Source organism: Giraffa tippelskirchi, chromosome 2 (genome assembly GCF_054371585.1).
Source record: "Giraffa tippelskirchi isolate mGirTip1 chromosome 2, T2T-mGirTip1v1.2.pri, whole genome shotgun sequence".
NCBI classification, from domain to species: domain Eukaryota; kingdom Metazoa; phylum Chordata; class Mammalia; order Artiodactyla; family Giraffidae; genus Giraffa; species Giraffa tippelskirchi.
This window is the reverse complement of record NC_137276.1, coordinates 77,686,489-77,704,710: the sequence shown is the minus strand read 5'-3', so window position 1 is coordinate 77,704,710 and position 18,222 is coordinate 77,686,489. Positions and strand designations below refer to the sequence as shown.

Below are 18,222 nucleotides of genomic sequence, written 5' to 3'. Positions count from 1 at the left end.
GGATTTCTTTGAATTTTGAATTCTCTACTTAATGGAATGATTGGCCACAATTCTTGAGTTGTCAGTAACTTTAGCGAGTGCACTTGTTACACACACACCAGACATACAGGCGTGCACACACACACACACACACACGTACAGGTAGGGTCCCTTGATGGTATTGCCCTTTAGGTGTTTGGGGTACCAGTCTTCCAGATTTCAATTAAGAGAAGTTCTTGCTCCAGCTCATTTCTCTGTCCTGGCCAGGGGGTGGCTTTTTCTGTTAACTACTCTTTCACCCCTGCCTGAATCTGAGACCTAGTGTTTGCATTCTGAAAGATGTGATTTGAGGCTGTTGCAAGCAAGATGCCATTAGCTCTTTGTTCCCCTCTCTCTGCAGATTAAAAAGAAAATGTCCACAGGACCTTAAAACTTTTGCACATACAAAACTGGGCTTGTCCTTTATTTGTAGGCTGCCATTTAGACACAAAAATGTTCAAATACAACGACCTTTAAATTAATCTCAGGTGAAATTTTGTCATCTGGGACCTTGACCATGACTTTGTAATTCTCTTTTTTTTTTGTCTCTCTCTTTGTAAATGTGAATAAAGGAGTGAATTAAAGTCATATATGATGCCAGCTGAAATCCAAGTAGATTATACAGTCAATGCAAAGCATAAACCTGAAATAGCTCCGAGGAGGCCTTGTCAGATGAACCATCACTTGAAAAGGCAATCTCTTGCTTGGAACTGATTCCAGACAGGAAGTACTCATAGCACTACAGCTGATTCTATTGGTAGTTGCATTTGTTCATATGTGTAGCTCCTTAACTATGAAAAAAACAAGATTACTTTCATCTGTGTGTGAAAATAGAGACTTGTGAGACAGAAAATGGAGTGTGAAGGTATCTAAAGATGTCTGATTGATGGGATAAGTGTTTTATTTTCCATTTCACGTCACAGATGAGGCCTGTGAACAGGCCTCACAGGCCTGAGCTTTGGGAGAGTGAGGCTGGCATCTTGTTTACCTTTGTGTTCTTGTATCTGATACTTGAGAGTGTTTTGAATACATAGGTTGGAAAATGAAACTATTTTAAATGTATGCATTTTTATTTACAGCTGCTGCCGAAGGAAAAGGCAAAAGTGGGGAAGACTTTTTTCAGAAGGTAAGTGACTTTTTACTCCTGTCTTGGCGATAATTAAAGAGAAATGTACCTGTCTCAGTAGCTACACCAGAAGCCCCTGAAAGCTCCCCTTCTCTGTGAAGGGGACTAGGTTTATGGCTGAAGATGCTCCGGGCAAGAACAGGGTGGTAGGCTGTTTGGGACATAACCATTCAAAGGTAGCGCCCTCTGGGCAAACTTAATGAAGTTTTCCTTTGGAGGCGATGAGGACTGCCAGATCTGCTACCAGATTATCTTCTTTACCTGTTCTTTTTGCCTGTTTCCTCCTTCCTTAAACACGTACCTGACCTAGGGAGTTGGAGAGGAGTCCCTTACAGAGGCTTCATTTCTTTTTTAATTATTTTTTAATAGAAGGATAATTGCTTTGCAGAATTTTGTTGTTTTCTGTCAAACCTCAGCATGAATCAGCCATAGGTATACATATATCCCCTCCCTTTTGAATCTCCCTCCCATCTCCCTCCTCACCCCACCCCACCCCACCCCACCCCTCTAGGTTGATGCAGAGCCCCTGTTTGAGTTTCCTGAGACATCCAGCAGATTCCCGTTGCCTATCTATTTTACATATGGTAATGTAACTTTCCATGTTACTCTCTTCATACATCTCACACTCTCCTCCCCTCTCCCCATGTCAGAGGCTTCATTTCTGGTAAGCATGACCATGGGTGGGGTGATAAAATTGACAGAAGATGCTTATTGGACCTCCCTGTTCACGACTGGTAACCTTGGCTGTTGTGTCCCTGGTGGCCCTCTGTAAGTTCTGACCTTCAGTGAAGTCAGCCTGGCCAGTCATAAACGGAAACCAGAGTAAAACTGATGGCAAGTGATTTGAGATACTGTCGAGAGCAGTTGATTACTTCTGGTTAGCTCTGTTTTAAAGTAAGTGTTTTATGTATGGGAAGATGTCTGTCTTTGCCAAAAAATTGACTCAAGTTCCCATCCTTCTTGCTTTTGTTCATTTGAGTTTATTATATTGATATTTGTGTCTGTTGTTGGTATCCAGAAAGCATGTATGTAGGAATGAATATACAGTTTGTCCTAGAGTGACACACAGTAGCAACTATGGATGTGGTTAAATATCGCTGTGGTAGGTCATCAAGCTTTTGGAAAATACCTCTGTGACCATATGTGGCTTTTACAAGTAAGCTTCTTCATTCTCTTGCTTTCTGTGTGATCTGATCTTTTTTTTTGTGAAGTTCATTATTCATCTGCATTTTCTCCCAAGGATATTAAAAGCGAATATTTTCAGAGCTGATACTGTTCTTGCCCTTTCTTCATTCTGAAAATATTTGTTTACCACCTGCTGTGTGCGACACACTGGAAAGACCAAAAGGAGCAAGGCATAGTCCTTGCCCTAAAGGAATTAGTATGGTGTTTGATTATATAGCTGCCTAAATAGCAGGGGAGTCTGGGCCAGAGAGGATTAAGCTCTTGACTGAGACTTGAGGAGATTAAAAAAGACTTCTTGAGATCATTCAAAAGGGGAAATTAGCCAAGTGGAGGGATAGGCTTGGGTGGGTGGAAGGAGCATTCTGAGTGAACAAACAGAATGGAGGAAAGCTCCGATGTGGAGAAATTCATGCAGCATTCACATTTCAAAGCATCATCTGAGAGGTTCATAGTGCAGGGTGAGGTTTACTGTCCTATATGATGAAGTACCTTCTTTGTATGGGGGGCGGGGGGTGCATTCCTAAAGGGATTTAATTAAAAATTGCTGTGCTGGCCAAATAGAATATGCCAGGCCACAGTTTTCCACCCCTGCTTTTTAGACTCCTGCTGTTGAAATTTATGTACTATGTCTGAAGCCCCCTTACTTGGTATTATCTGACATTGGTTCATGTACAGCTTGTACTCAATGCTTGGGCAATTCAGAATCTCTGCTTTTGGCTGGGGTAGGCTTGCCAGAAAGCAAAGGGAAGAGAAGACAAATAGAAATCACAGAGTTTCCTTCGTTTGTCTGTGATGGTACAAATAGATGCAATCTATGGAAGGACTTTTTTTTTTCCAGTTCTTTAACTTGTGAAGAGATGTAAAAAACAGACCGTTCAGCTTTATATGACTCACATTTTAAAAACTGAATCAAAACACAGTGTATGTGGTCATAAAGGACCTTCATTCTTAGAAGATTTGCTAATATTTATCACTCTTTGCAGAGCTATGTATACATTCCAGCAGTTTAAATGGAAACACATGTCTGAATCCAGGAACATATGTGCATCCCACAAACCATGAGTTGGAATCATTGATTCCATTCTTGATCACAGGTTAATGAGGTCTCTGAGTAACTAAATGGAGTACTTTTTAATCTCATTTTCTTCTTTAGCTCAATAAAGAGTGTATTCCTGATCAACAAGGGCCCATGTTAGATTTGGATACTTACCATGGGAAAAAAGCTCCTGTAACTTAATAAAAGTTGAACAGCTCAAATGTCAGAAAAGTAGTTTTTAGTGTTTTGACCAGAGAGAAAAATAAATTATAGTCTACATTAGAATGAAGGAGAGGAGGACTATTGAATTGTCCTCCAGGAACTTTCTTTTAGTTGCATACCTCCCATTTAAAAATTAATAGCATTTTGAGAAACATTTAGGAACAAAAGATAAACCACATTACTGGTTGTGAGCATCTTTGACAAAATGCTTTTTTTCTTTCAGGGAAATGCAAATATGAAGGTTATATGTGCTTATTATTAGAATGTCTTTTGGATTTTGACTCTGGGGGTATGTATCACAAACTGACATTGACATTAAAATCTCTTTTTGAGCTTAGTTTAAAATTGGACTATCCCTACCCCTCAGTTTTTTTTTTTTTATTATTATCCTGACTTTAAAAACATCTAAACCTGGAAGTATAACTCATAAATTCATATTAGCTCTCCCTGATGGGCTTCTTGGGTGGCTCACTGGTAAAGAATCCACTTGTGATGCAGAAGATACAGGAGACACTGTGGATTCGTTCCCTGGGTCAGGAAGATCCCCTGGAGGAGGGCATGGCAACCCACTGCAGTATTCTTATCTGGAGAATCCCATGGACAGAGGAGCCTGGCAGGCTACAGTCCATAGGGTAGCACAGAGTCGGACACGACTGAAGCAACTGAGCATGCACACTTCCTGATGAGAGGACTGAAGGAGAAGGACAAGACTTTTATATATTATTTTGGTTTTTTGTCAAAATGTATGTAAAACCATAACAATATGATTATATTAATTATTTTCATTAATAATTTTCAAAAATGAAAAAATAAAACTTTAAATATCTGTAAGAGTAAAAATGGTTAGATTTCTACAAAGGGTTGAAATCATAGTTTAACAACTGCTGGGACCATCAGATATATTATGTCAAATTTGGAGCCATAATGTATAGTTGTTCAGTTGACTCTACACTTAAAATTCTCCCCTGGAGTCACAGCTACTACTTAATTTCAAAGAGCTTCCTGGTTTTCTGTAGACTGTTTTGTTCTCTGTGTATTGCCAGGAAGATCCCCTGGAGGAGAGCATGGCAACCCACTCCAGTATTCTTGCCTGGAGAATCCCATGGACAGAGGAGCCCAGTGGGCTAAGACCATAGGGTCACAAAGAGTTGGACACGACTTAAGTGACTTAGCACGCACACACACAATGTTTTATTTCCATTGATACTCTATTGGGATAAAAGACTAGCTGGGTATAGCAGATACATCCAACAATATCATGCCTTAAAGAACAGTTCTTTATTCTACTTTGATGTAACATTCTAAGGAGAGTATTCCAGCTTGGTGGGTAGTGCTGTCTCGTGCTGTCAGTGAGAGACCCACATCTCTTCTATGACTGAACTCTATTGTTCCTTAAGGCATGCGTCTCATCTATGTGGTTGAAGCTGGGTCATTACCATGGCCACATGTGAGCTGGTGAGGAGGAGGAAGATGCCCTGGTCTTAAGGTCCAGATCTGGGTCTGTCGTGTGTCACCTGTTCTCACATTCTGTAGGAGAAAACTCGTGTGTGTGGCCTTATGTAACTGTAGTCATAGGGGTGGGAGGAGGAGTGTCTGGAGGAAATACTGATTTTGCAAGTGCTACCTAACAAAAGGCAGATTGTCAGGAAGAAATAACATGGTCAAGAGGGCAATGTCTCTGTATTAGGCTTTAAAGCCTTTTGTATTATCTTGAGGGCTGCTGTAAAAGTGTACCACAGATTGAGTGACTTACACAATAAAATGGATTGTCGCACAGTTCTGGAGGCTAGAAGTTCAGGGTCAAGGTGTGGGCAGGGTTCTGCCTTCTGATTGCTGAGAGAGAATCTGGTCCACGCCTCTCTCCTGGCTCCTGGAGATTTGCTCACCATCTTTGGTGTTCCTGGCTTCTAGAAGCTTCATCCTGATGTCTGCATGTGGAGTTCTCCCCGTGTGTGTCTGTCTGTGTCCAAATATCTCCTTTTTATAAGGACAACAGCCCTATTGGATTAGGGCTCAGTCTAGTGATCTTATCTCAATAATTAATCTGCGGTGACCCTGTTTCCAGTCAGTTCGCATTTGAAGTACTTACTGGTGGTTAGGATTTCAACATTATGAATTTTGGGGGATATGGCTCAACCTATAATATCTTTTAATGGAGGAAATGATTTTGTATAAAAGTTACTATAGTCAGAAAAATTTGGTAAAACTGTAAATGTTATCATGTTTTGATACTGTTTGATTTATCGATTTTAATTTCCTAGTCACTTATACTAAATCTTTTTCTTTCCTTATAGCAAGTCATTTTTAAGTTGTTTATAACAAATACATAATTAGCATGCAAGAAAAAGAAAAACATCTACTTAATCATCCTACCTTTGAAAGAAAACTACTCTTCATACATTTGTTGTCAGTCCCTGAGTTATGTCTGACTCTTTGCGACCTCTTGGACTGCAGCATGCCTGGCTTCCCTGTCCTTCACTATCTCCTGGAGTTTGCTCAAACTCATGTCCATTGAGTCAGTGATACCATGCAAACTTCTCATCCTGCGTCACCCCCTTTTCCTCCTGCCTTCAATCTTTCCCAGTATTGCCGTCTTTTCCAATGAGTCGGCTCTTTGCATCAGGTGGCCTAAGTATTGGAGCTTCAGCTTCAGCATCAGTCCTTCCAATGAATATTCAGAGTTGATTTCCTGTATGATTGACTGGTTTGATCTTCTTGCTGTCCAAGGGACTCTCAAGAGTCTTCTCCAGCACTATTGTTTATGTACTTTAGTCCTTTTTTCTATATATATTAAAAATTTATATAAAATGCTTTTTAATATTCTTTATTTGGCTGATGAGATTATAAATTAGACCATATTGGATACATCCCAGATGTTTATCTATGTTAGAATTTTACACATTCTTCAGTAATTGTGTTTTTTATTCTTTGACTCTAACTATACTTACAAAAGGAGGGAATGGGTTCAACTTTTATCACTTTCTGTCTAGTTTTTGTCCACTTGTCATGGCAACTTTAATTGAAACACATGGAAATGATCTGCCAGGAGTTTTACAGCTCTATGGGCAGTTGTTCATGGCTTACTCACTGTCTGTCCTGTTTCCTTTAATCAGTTCTTTTTTACATTTCTCTTGTGACATGACTATGGCGAGATCTTGGAGGGGAAAATGTGTTACACTGTATTAGGTGGGGATGAGTAAAGTGATTGTATTACAAATGTGATTCATCAAAGCAAAATGCTTTAGGAATGTTGAATCCCATTGGCTGAAGAGGGGAAAATTCAGTGAGCGTTGTAATTGACGAAACCAAATTTTCTGTTACATTGGGTTATATACATAATTTCTCCGCAAAGTATACATCGCATGTTTTAAATGTAGGGTATTTTATATCCTTAAAATACGTCAGTTAGAAAACTGACCTGTATACTATGGTTTTTCAGAAGGGCTTATCACTAAGGCCAGTATAAATAAGAAACTGTTTGATGGTTTATGTGGTATATTTTTACTACCCTCAAGTTCATCTTTTTAGGCAAATAGATTACTTTTGTCATTTTGAGACTGGAAAGTAGCAAATGTTGTCTTCTGGGGTAAATTGCTTGGAGGAATAGCTGGCTCCCTTTGTCTCTCAAAACAAGTACATTAGGTGGTCTTAGATGAGGACTACTTAAATATTTTTATTGGAAGGGAGACAGAAATGTCTAACTACAATTTCTTATTTCTCCACTGGCCATTAATTTGTTTAGTTTGGATGGCTTATAGTCCTCTGGTCATAGAAGTAACTTTTGATTTAATTATTTAAAAGTGCATTACTTAACTGTAGCTCATGGTATACTTTTCTGACACTGGATCTTTTTGCTTAAACATGTAAAATCAAATTTGATTTAAATAAAATTAGGATATTTGACATTTTAATCTCAGTATGTGTTTCAGTAGGGAATATATTCACGTGTTTTGCAATTCAAACATTCCCAAAAGATGTGTGTACAGTGGAGTGTTTGATGCCACAGTTGTGAAGATGGGCGGAAAAGGATGAAGAATGACAGGGTTGATTTCGATTCCAAACTTAAAGGTTGTGACCAATGGATGTCTTCACAAATGGACAGTTAGGCCTTACAGCTAACATTCAGGGACCCTGAGTTCTTACTCCTGACGACAGCATTATGATCCTGCGTGTAAGTTTCATTGAGAGAATCTATCACTCTTCTCTTCTACAACTTACTAAATAGAGGTGAGTGGCACATATATGGCTTGGAAAAAAGAAACAACCCCCCAAACAGGTTACCTGGTCATCTTTTACTTACTTATTTATTTTTAAAAATTTTTATTGGAGTATAGTTGATTTACAATATTGTGCTAGTTTCATGTGTACAACAAAGTGAATCAGTTATGCATATATATATATATATATATATATATATATATATATATATCCACTCTTTTTTAGATTCTTTTCCCATATGGTCATCTTTTAGAAAGTTGTTAAAGGTAAGAACCTGTCCTATTTTTATATCTTTTAATTTGCTCTCTGTCTTCCATCAGAGTCTAACAGTTAAGGGTTAGTGAGAAAAGATTCAGAAAAAAGACCATCTTATGTGATTTGCTCATTCTCTGTTCTTAGTGTCCTCTAAGTTCTGTCTTTGTGTTGATTCAGACAAGATGAGCCTGGTGTCAAGCCTATATTCTTGAGTGTGTTGTACAGTTACCTGTTGAGTTCTGTCATTGTGTCAGGTTTTCTTTGGCAGTCATTTCACACTGCTTTATGAGAACCACATTTGCTCTTTTATTCCTCTCTCTGCAGCCATGGAAATAGGGGATGCAATTGAGATTCCTTTAAACTGGGTGTTTGATGGCCACGAATATACCCTAGTTGCTATTATGGTTTTTTAAAGTGACTAATAACAGTGAACGTGAAAAGTGAAAGTTGCTCAGTTGTGTCCGACTCTTTGTGACTGCATGGACTATAGAGTACATGGAATTCTTCAGGCCAGAGTACTAGAGTGGGTAGCCTTTCCCTTCTCCAGGGGATCTTCCCAACCTAGGGATCGAACCCAGGTCTCCCTCATTGCAGGCGGATTCTTTACCAGCTGAGCCACCTGGGAAGCCTTGTTAAATAGTAGTAAACTATTATTTAATAGTTAAATATTAGTTAACTATTATTAAAAATAATTAAAAGTTATTTAAATAATTATTTTAAAAGTTGTTAAAGTTATTATTTAACTAAATAATTAAGAAGTTATCAAATAAAAAAGTATTAAAAGTTATTTAAAATAATTTTTAAGTTATTCAATAATTAGAAGTTGAACAATATTATTTAAAAGCTAAATAATAGTTAAGTATTATTTAAAGCAATACCATGTGAAATTTTAGTTGTAACTGGTGAAAATGTCCTTCTCTCTTCCGAAATCGAGACTCAAAGCATTGGATACTGTGGAAAATCAAATTGAGTTTATGATTAGATTATTATATAGGCCTTAAAAATCATGCTTTTGCTATCAGTATTTAGTGACTTGGGAAATGGATTATCATATCAATGCAAAAATCAGGACAAAAGGCATATAAATACATTGACTCAAATTTTGTTATATATATTTATGCCTTGAAAGATTTACTAAGAAATTATTGTAAAATGTTAAGTTCTGTCTCAGTGGTGAGATTATGGTTGATTTGTATTCTTTATACTTTTTATGCAGAGAACCCGTTATTTTTAAAATCAAGATTAATCACCACTGTCACCACCTCATGGAGAAAAGCAGGTCATAATGGCTGATCTAGGCTGAGGTTGTCCATGCATACATAAATTATTGCCAATTTGTAGAACACACAATATTTTGTTGAGAGAAGTGCCAAAGGTCATTTGATTCTGCCTCCCATGAAGTACTGAAGTTTCTTCTGTATCACCTACAACAGATATAAAAACCGTACAGGTCTCACATATGTACGAGGCAAATAATTTTTAGTCAGTGCTGATTTTCAGAAAGTTTTCACCTTTTTTTCATCCACATGCTCTTCTTGTTTTGCCATTTGGAGGTATAAACATTTTTTTTGAAGATTTTTTTAAAATAACATCTTTATATCTTCAGACTAAAGATAACTTAAATTTTATTTATCATATGACTTAATTTTCAGACCACTTACCATTCTGTTCTCTTTTAGGAGCAGAATCAATGTTGTATGTTAAACGTGGCAACAATATCTGGTACAGTATTTTGAGTATAGGGTGACGAGTACAGTTATAGTGAGGCCATAATATCCATAGTATATATATGATCGAGAATTAGCTAAAGGCTGTGTAATCTTCAGGCACTGAGTTGGCTTTTTTTTTTTGCTATTCTTTACCCAAATAAAGAGGAACGTTTGACTCATATTGTCACTGCTAGGTACATAATATAAAATTAAGAATATTAGAATTCTGACTAGCAGGTAAGCCCACTTAGAAATTGCTCACATGCTCTGGCACTGTAATCTCCTGACCTGACATTTGGCTTGGAGAACACGTGGCAGTTAAGGTGGCCAGAACATACAAATGTGGGGAGCATCCCTTTGAAAGAGTTCACCTATCCTGGTTCTGTGTAGTCAGAACTCCTGCATGGTTTTCTTTCTTCATTATGGACCCCACAAGGTTACCCCAGAAAAGGACTTGACCACAGCATGGCAGCCTAAAGGGGTAAGGCTTCATGTGACTCGAGGGAATGCTGTGACATTTAGTAAAGAGCTTTAAACTTTACTGCTTTAAAATGCGTGTACAGGGACTTTCCTGGTTAAGACTTTGCCTTCCAATGCACAGGGCATGGGTTTGATCCCTAGTTGGGGAGCTGAGATCCCACAGGCCTCGTGGCCAAAAACAAAACAGAAGAAATATTGTAACATTCATTAAAGACTTTAAAAATGGTCCAGACCAAAAAAAATAAAGAAAGAAAGAAATGGGTTTATAGAAGAATTGGCATGTTTAAAAATTGGGTGTGATGGTGATGTGCTTTTCTTCTAGATAATGATCTGAATAGTGTTGAATTGATTTTTTTGTGTGTGTTTTCAAGGTCAGACAGCTGGTTGGTGGCAGCCAGGACCTGAAGAATGCTTTTCAGACTTTGTAGTTAATAAAATATAAATAATTTTCTTTAAGCTGTTGATGAGCATGCTCTCTTGAGCATGTAGACTGTGCCTATATAGTGAGAAAAGTTCTGGCTAAAGCTGTAAGTTTTGCTGACTAGGGCTCTGAATTAGGGTCATTGTGGTGCATTAGAGGGACAGCCAAAGGGCTGGAGGCAAATTAATCTGTAAAATAAATGGTATGGATTTTGTAATCCTTTGTATTTTGTTTGAACAGTCAGGTTTCAAGATCATCTTAAGGTTGGTTCTTCTGAAGTTGGTACCTGTTATTTCACTATTTTACTTTATCCCGGAGACTTACAATAATGGCTTATTGTCATCTTATGAGTCAGTCTTTTCTTCAATTTAGGAATCCTTTCTGTTTTCTCAAAGAACAGCCTTTTACCTGATGTATTCAACATTTTGCATTTTATTTTGCTTTAGGATTTGTCCTTTGGCTAATTCAACTATTATCTTGCTTTTGTCTCTGGTTAGTACTTTTAAATGTATGGACTTTGTCATTTATGTGATCATATGCCTGTTTTTTCACGTCCCCTCCCATGAAAAGGAGAGGAGCAGGCTATGTTTTGTATCACCTGTTTTCTGGCTCTTCCAGCCTCAGCCAGCAGGCCTAGATGTGGCACCAGATCCAAAGATGAACCTTCTGTAGATACTGGCCATGACCTGTGTGGCTTGCTTGCTCTGAAAACTCTGAGCAAGACTTGTCCCTAACAGATTGAGGAAACTAAGACCTAGAGTGGCTGTGGGACTGTGGAGGGAAATGTCATGATACCACGTGGGGTCGTGGAGAAGCCAGCAGTGGCCGTGTGGGCCACAGGTAAGCGCTGGGGTTATAAGAGGAAGAAGCTGAGTCAGCAGAAGAAACCAGTCCACAGAAGGAAATGTGGAACAAAAGGAAAACAACTTGAGGAGGAGATATACCAGAAGTAATTCATGCCTCTGGTAGGGGGCTGGCAATTTGTGACATTTCTCAAGTTTGAATGGATAGGTGTCTTTGCAGTCTTCTTCCTTTCTCTTGATGCGGTTGAGAAACTGGAAAGCCTTGTAATTAAGTTTCAGATGGAAATGTATAAAAGGTATTCAATTGCTTGAGTAATTGCATAATTATCCTCTTCAAAGGGAATCCCTGGTGGATCAGCAGTGAAGAATCTGCCTACAATGCAGTAAACTGCCTGCTCTTCAGGAGACAAGGGTTCGATTCCTTGGTTGGGAAGATTCCCTGGAGTAGGACATGGCAACCCACTCCAGTATTCTTGCCTGGGAAATTGCATGGACAGAGGAGCCTGGTGGGCCACAGTCCATTAGGTTGCAAGAGTCTGACATGGCTTAGTGACTAAACCACCACCTCTTCAAAAAGTTACGCTCGTACTTGTTAACAAAATTTGGTGTTGCGTGTGTGTGTAGAATAGTTTAACCCCTCAATGAGTATCTCAAATTAAGTTACATCTTTAAAGGAGCAATGCTCTAAATAAGACATAAGACATCCTCTCACAATGGGTCATTAAATTATGTATATGGTAGCATATACACATGAATTCTACTCAGACAGAATGTTCATCATATGTGGTTGCCATTCCCTTCTCCAGGGGATCTTCCTGACTCAGGGATCGAACCCCGATTTTCTGCATTGCAGATGGATTCTTTACTGTTTGAGCCACCAGGGAAGCCCATTCATCATATACTGGTATGGTATGTTTTCATGTATAAAAAATATACCATACCAATATATGGTGAACACTCTGAATAGAATTCATATATATGTGTGTGTGTGTATTTGTATATGTGTGTGTGTGTGTATATATATATATATATATATATACACACACATATGTATTTGTATACGAATAGTATTCTTATTCAGGGTGTTTCTTTTTGGTAGCCAGTTGCCAGTATTATTCAAAGAATCATAAGGTCGTCATTGCTGTTAATATCTTTGGTGGAAAATGCTTGTGCTGTCTTTATTTTCCAAAATGGTTTTCTTGTGGGCTTTTGTTGTACATTGTAGGATTTCCTCCTTCACCTTGGACATTGGCACTAACATTGTTTTAGTCAGTGTTATACTTTTTGAGGGAAGTTTATAGTCGCCAGCATGCAGAGTAGTTAGTAGAGCTGTACAACATTTCTGTGCTTTTTAGTAGTGGTTAGGGAGAACACGTTGTTACTCTTTGCTTCTTTAAGTAACATGATCCTTGAATTAAATTATTAAATATCCTGAATGTTACACTCTTATTTTGTATGTTCAGCAGTCATGGCTTGTCCAAACTAGTTCTTTGGCAGGTTTTTATTTCGTTGGAGGCAAACTCCTTCTTGAAAGGAGCTGCCTTTTGTCACTTTAAGTGGTTAAAAAAAAAAAAAAAGATTTCATTACCTCTTTTTCCCCCTTGGTGAAATCAAAATGATCTAGGAGGAGTATATAATTGTGTCTTTCTTCCTTAGCATTTATTACTTTTAGTACTTTTGTCACCCTAGATTATCATTTACTTATTCAAATTTTCTGCTTCTTAATGGTTAAAGTGATGATGATTGGGAATGAAGGAATTTAGCCAGAGATGAAACCAACTACAGGCAAATATTATGTATAGAGGCTTCTGTGTTCCCTTCTTGGTGTTCTTTCTTGAGTTCACGATCAGTTAGTTTTTTGAGAGGGGGGGAAAAAATCTTCAATTCCCATGTGCCTGTTTACTTTGGAGTTACCAAGAAACCTTAATCCCATGCGAATAAGAAAACTTTAAACTCAGTGAGCTTGGAGTTGTTTTCTTAAATAGAACTTCTTCCTGTTATATTTTTCTATGGGATTTTCCAAGACAATGATCCAAATCCACGTGTAAGTCGGTAGGAAGCGCTGTTTGGGAAGCTCTGTGGCGTGGTCCCTAGGTTGGTAGGTTGGGAGAGCCTAAATTTTTCCTGGTTTCAGCCAGTAGGTTGAGAAGGAGTATTAACAAAATTGAAGAAATAGTATATTTCAGTATTTAATTGGAACATGAATGTTGTGTTTCTTCTCATTTGTGAGTAGCCCTTCACTTTAGCTTCCCTCTCACACATTAAAAAATACAGTGTGTTAACCTCAAACTCTATCAACCTGGAGACTTCTTCTGTCATCTTCTGGTTTCATGGAAATACTAAAGTGAAAAAAGTGAAGTTGCTCAGTCGTGTCCGACTCTTTGTGACCCCATGGACTGTAGCCTACCAGGCTCCTCTGTTCATGCGATTTTCCAGGCAAGAGTACTGGAGTGGGTTGCTATTTCCTTCTCCAATGGAAATACTAGAGGAGAAATAATTTCTACCTTCAGAGAGCGTTCAAGCAGAAGGGAATGATGTTCCCAAGAAGAGGTTAGAATGAAAGATTAAGTACAGGCTTTACAAAGATGCTCTTGAGAGTCCTTTGGACTGCAAGGAGATCCAACCAGTCCATCCTAAAGGACATCAGTCCTGGGTGTTCATTGGAAGGACTGATGTTGAAGCTGAAACTCCAGTACTTTGGCCACCTGATGCGAAGAGCTGACTCATTTGAAAAGACTCTGATCCTGGGAAAGATTGAGGGCGGAAGGAGAAGGGGACAACACAGGATGAGATGGTTGGATGGCATCACTGACTCAATGGACATGAGTTTGGGTAAACTCTGGGAGTTGGTGATGCACAAGGAGGCCTGGTGTGCTGCAGTTTATGGGGTCGCAAAGAGTCAGACACGACTGAGTGACTGAATTGAACTGAACTTACAGAGATGCTAAGGAAGCCATTTGTGAGACAGTTTCCACCCTCCCTGTGAGCTCAATACTGTCCAGGCGCAGGACTGTGGGAGAGGAGAAGGTTTCCATGTGTCCCTTGTCCTCAGAAGGGTCACACTTAAGGAGAAGTGGCACTGGAGTGCCGGCCAGCATGGCGACAGTAATAGAGAAAACAGGAGTGATTTATTCTACTCAGAAAAGTCAGGGAAGGCTGCCCTCAGGAGAAAGTGAGTAGGAATTTGAAGGAAAGCTAAAGGGTGTATGTTGATTAAGATGAGGGCAGGCCTTGTGGAAGAGTTTCTGAGCAGAGAGCAGATTTGAGATTAGATTAAGGTGTTTTCTAGACCATTCCACTGCCTACATGATTTAATGGAGGCAAGATGGAAAGGCATTCCTTGTGGAAAGGACCCACTAAGTGCCTTTGCAAAGGCAAAATAAGCGACAGTGGAGAGAGGACTTCCCTGGTGGTCCAGTGGTTAAGAATATGCATGCCAATACAGGGAACATGGGTTCGACCCCTGGTCTGGGAAGTTCTCACATGCTGCAGGACATCTGAGCCCATGTGCCACAACTACTGAAGCCTGTGTGGAGCTCGTGCTCCACAACAAGAGAAGTCCCTTCAATAAACCCAAACACTGCAACTAGAGAAAGCCTGAGCAAAGTATTGCGGACACTGCACAGTAGGAAAAAAAAAGACAGTGGAGAATGTTTTTCTGTCCTATGACCTAGAAAGCAAATGAGTTAAAAGTGATATATATATATATATATATATATATATATACCCACACACATATATAATTATATCATTTTTCTGAGCTAATTATTCAGAGTGAAGTGGAAGGTTGATATTCAGAGTGAAGTGGAAGATTGAGAGGGTGAGTAGAAGGTTTGGAAATTCAGATTAAATTTAGGAAATCATACTGTGTATTCATTGTATATTGAAAGATGATGAGAATTAAAGATGATAGCCAGGATAACCAGACATTTTGTGTTGATTTGTTTTGCAGCTTCTGACTTCTTTGTAAGTGCTGGGTTGAGGGATGTATTATTATTTTTTTCTTCCCTCTCCTTTCCTGGAGGGGAAATGCATTCCCAGGAAGATTAACTTTTCAATGTGCTTTGAAACATGAGTTTTCAACTATTGTAATACCTTCATTGTATTTTGGATGATAATATTTCCAAGTTTGGAATGGTGGCTATAAAATAAATAGCATCATTTAACTAACCTCCTATGATAGGCAGTTTTAAAAACTGTATTTTCCAGGAAGACAGTTGAAAGCTTTGGCTTTGCCGTTTACTTCTGGCTGTGTTTTATGGGAATCAAGCTAAAACTTGAGACCAGTGATTCCAATTTGGCAAATATTAGAAAATTTGGTTCTGTTTGTTTAAAATGAAAACTTCTCTTAAAGAAATTGTTGGCCATCAACGATTTAGCGTATTCTAGTATTAGCATTAAACCGCCATTATGCAGTGATGAACAAGTACAGAGAAGGCTAGGAATATTTGAGATCCAGTATTGTATGAGAAATAAATATAGCCAATTCTTTTTTCAGATGAAGAGTTTCTAACTGAATTAAGTGGAATTCATATTCCCTTTCCCATTTCCCTAAACTCTACCATTAACCATTTTAGAGTTAGCAAACTCTTTATCTACAACAATGTGGTTAACCCTCATTGGTATAGGTTTGCCTGAGGACCTTTTAAAACCTATTGATGGCTAAACTAGAGAGTCTGGTTTAATTGTTCTGGAAGTAAAGCTTGAGCATTAGTGTTTTTTTTTTCCCCAAACTGCCAAAGTGACTTAAATTTGCAGCCAAGGTTGGAAACCACTGATGTGGCACGTGGGCAAGCACAAAGAGAAATTATAAGTTTGTATTGGTCTCTAATGCTGATTAAAAGGAAGGAATTGTATGTATTTTGTGTGTTGTGTCAATTATCAATGGGTTTCACTTTCTGTTGAGTTTCATTCTCTTAGGACTAAATGCTCCATGGTACGATTTCCAAGGGAATATACTGTGGAACACTAGTTCTGTATTATGTTAATAAATATTGTACTTTTAAAAGTTCCATGTTTAGGTAAGTTTGAAGAATGCTGTTATATACAATTAAAAAAGGTTCTTTCCTGCAGAACCGCTTGCAGCCACTAATGTGTTAGTTATTTGTAATTTGTGAATTTGTTTGAGGAATATATATTATGCAACATTTCATAATATTTTTTGGGGTGAAAAGATTGTTTAATTTTATAGACTATCGGTGAATCATTTAGAAATTCATTTTTTTCCACTGACCAAGATTTGTGTTAGGGCTGGATGTAAATGCAGTTATACAAAGGAGGCTTTCTTTCTCTTTTTTTTTGCCTTTTTATTTTATGTTGGAGTGTAGTGGCTCAGACAGTAAAGAATGTGCCTGCAACACAGGGACCTGGGTTCTAACCCTGGGTCAGAAAGATGCCCTGGAGGAGGGCATGGCAACCCACTTCAGTATTCTTGCCTGGAGAATTCCATGGATACAGGACCTGTTGGGCTACAGTCTATGGGGTTGCAGAGTTGGACATGACTGAGCGACTAACAGTTTCATTTTCACATAGCTGATTAACAATACTGTGATAGTTTCAGGTGAGCAGCAAAAAAAGAAGGCTTTCTTAAAAAATGTATATCCTCAGTGGGCTTCATGATAGGGATGATAGTGTAAATCATTTGAGTACATTATCCTTTGATAACTGTGCTCAGTTGCTTTAACATCTCTCCACTGCCTCCCAGAAAAAGCTGAATGTCTACCCTTTGGCATTGAATATTCATTACAGTCTGGTTCCTTCCTGCTTATCCTTATCCCTTCTTCCCTTTCCTGATTTATGCCATGCCCTCATTCTGAATCAACCAGTGGATGAAACAAATGAGAGATGTCAGTATTGTAAAGAACTAAACTAGGAGCCATGAGATCTAAGTTCAAGTCACAAACCAAGAAATCTTAGGCAAGTCATTTGGCTGTTGAGACTCACTGCTCTTACTTAAAAAATGGGGACTGTTCATCATAGAATTAGTGTTAAAAATCAGTTGAAATTGAGCAATTCCAAATCAGTTGAAATTGAAAAGCTTTGAGCAAATGTGAGATGTGATGGGATTCTTCTGAGATCCTCCCATATGGGTGCTTGCATCTTTGAGATTGAGGGAAGCCTGCAGAGCTTTATTGTTTCAGGCTGGGACCCCCTGTCTTTACTTCTTTATATTCTGGCTGCGCCATGTGCCTTGCAGAATCTTGGTTCCCTGATCAGAGATCAAACCGAGGCCCACAGCAGTGAAAGCGTGCAGTCCTAGCCACTGGACCAGGAGCTCCCAGGATAGGGTCCCCATATCTTTAATTGCTTGAGAACAAAAGCCACATACACACCTGTAATATTGGTGGTAACTTTTTTAAGTTTAGTATTAGTGATAGTAAATTTTATTTGGAAATACCACCTTCTGGATTCTTATGTTGAGAAAAGATTCCATTTGTTTATTTTTTATTGAAATATATTAATTTTTTTTTGGTATTTGACAGTAAGAGTATTTTCTTCCTTAGTGGCTTTTTCCCCCCTTTTTGTTTTCTTGAGGTGGTGTCAGTGGTGCCAAGTTTTCATGCAGTGGGATAGTTTGCACTGTTATTACTAGAAATCCTCATGCCGCATTGTTTCAGGGTGGAGAATTGTCAGGGAATTATGGGCTGTGGCTGGGGGAGGTTTGCTACCAAGAAAGAATCATCAGGGCCAACCAGAGTCTCATTTTGGATGCAAAAATCTTTTTCTTCTGCTTGGCAGAAGAAGATAAA

The 18,222-nt window shown here is 38.6% G+C and overlaps 1 protein-coding gene across 24 annotated transcripts in view; it reads left to right on the top strand.

Annotated features, from left to right (window-relative positions):
- The window catches only part of BICC1 (BicC family RNA binding protein 1), a 347,076-nt gene that overhangs the window by 98,381 nt on the left and 230,473 nt on the right, over positions 1-18,222 (top strand). For 21 of the 24 annotated variants that reach the window (XR_014076552.1, XR_014076553.1, XM_081569083.1 and 18 more), the window contains exon 2: positions 1,098-1,144. Coding sequence is in view for 6 of the 24 variants with exons in the window: in XM_081569083.1 (XP_081425209.1) it covers positions 1,098-1,144 (47 nt within the window). In the remaining 18 variants the exon portion in view is untranslated. Of the gene's footprint in view, positions 1-1,097; positions 1,145-1,951; positions 2,039-3,810; positions 3,877-9,739; positions 9,783-18,222 lie in introns of those variants that run through there. The other 3 variants (XM_081569094.1, XM_081569097.1, XM_081569095.1) reach the window with 3 other exon arrangements.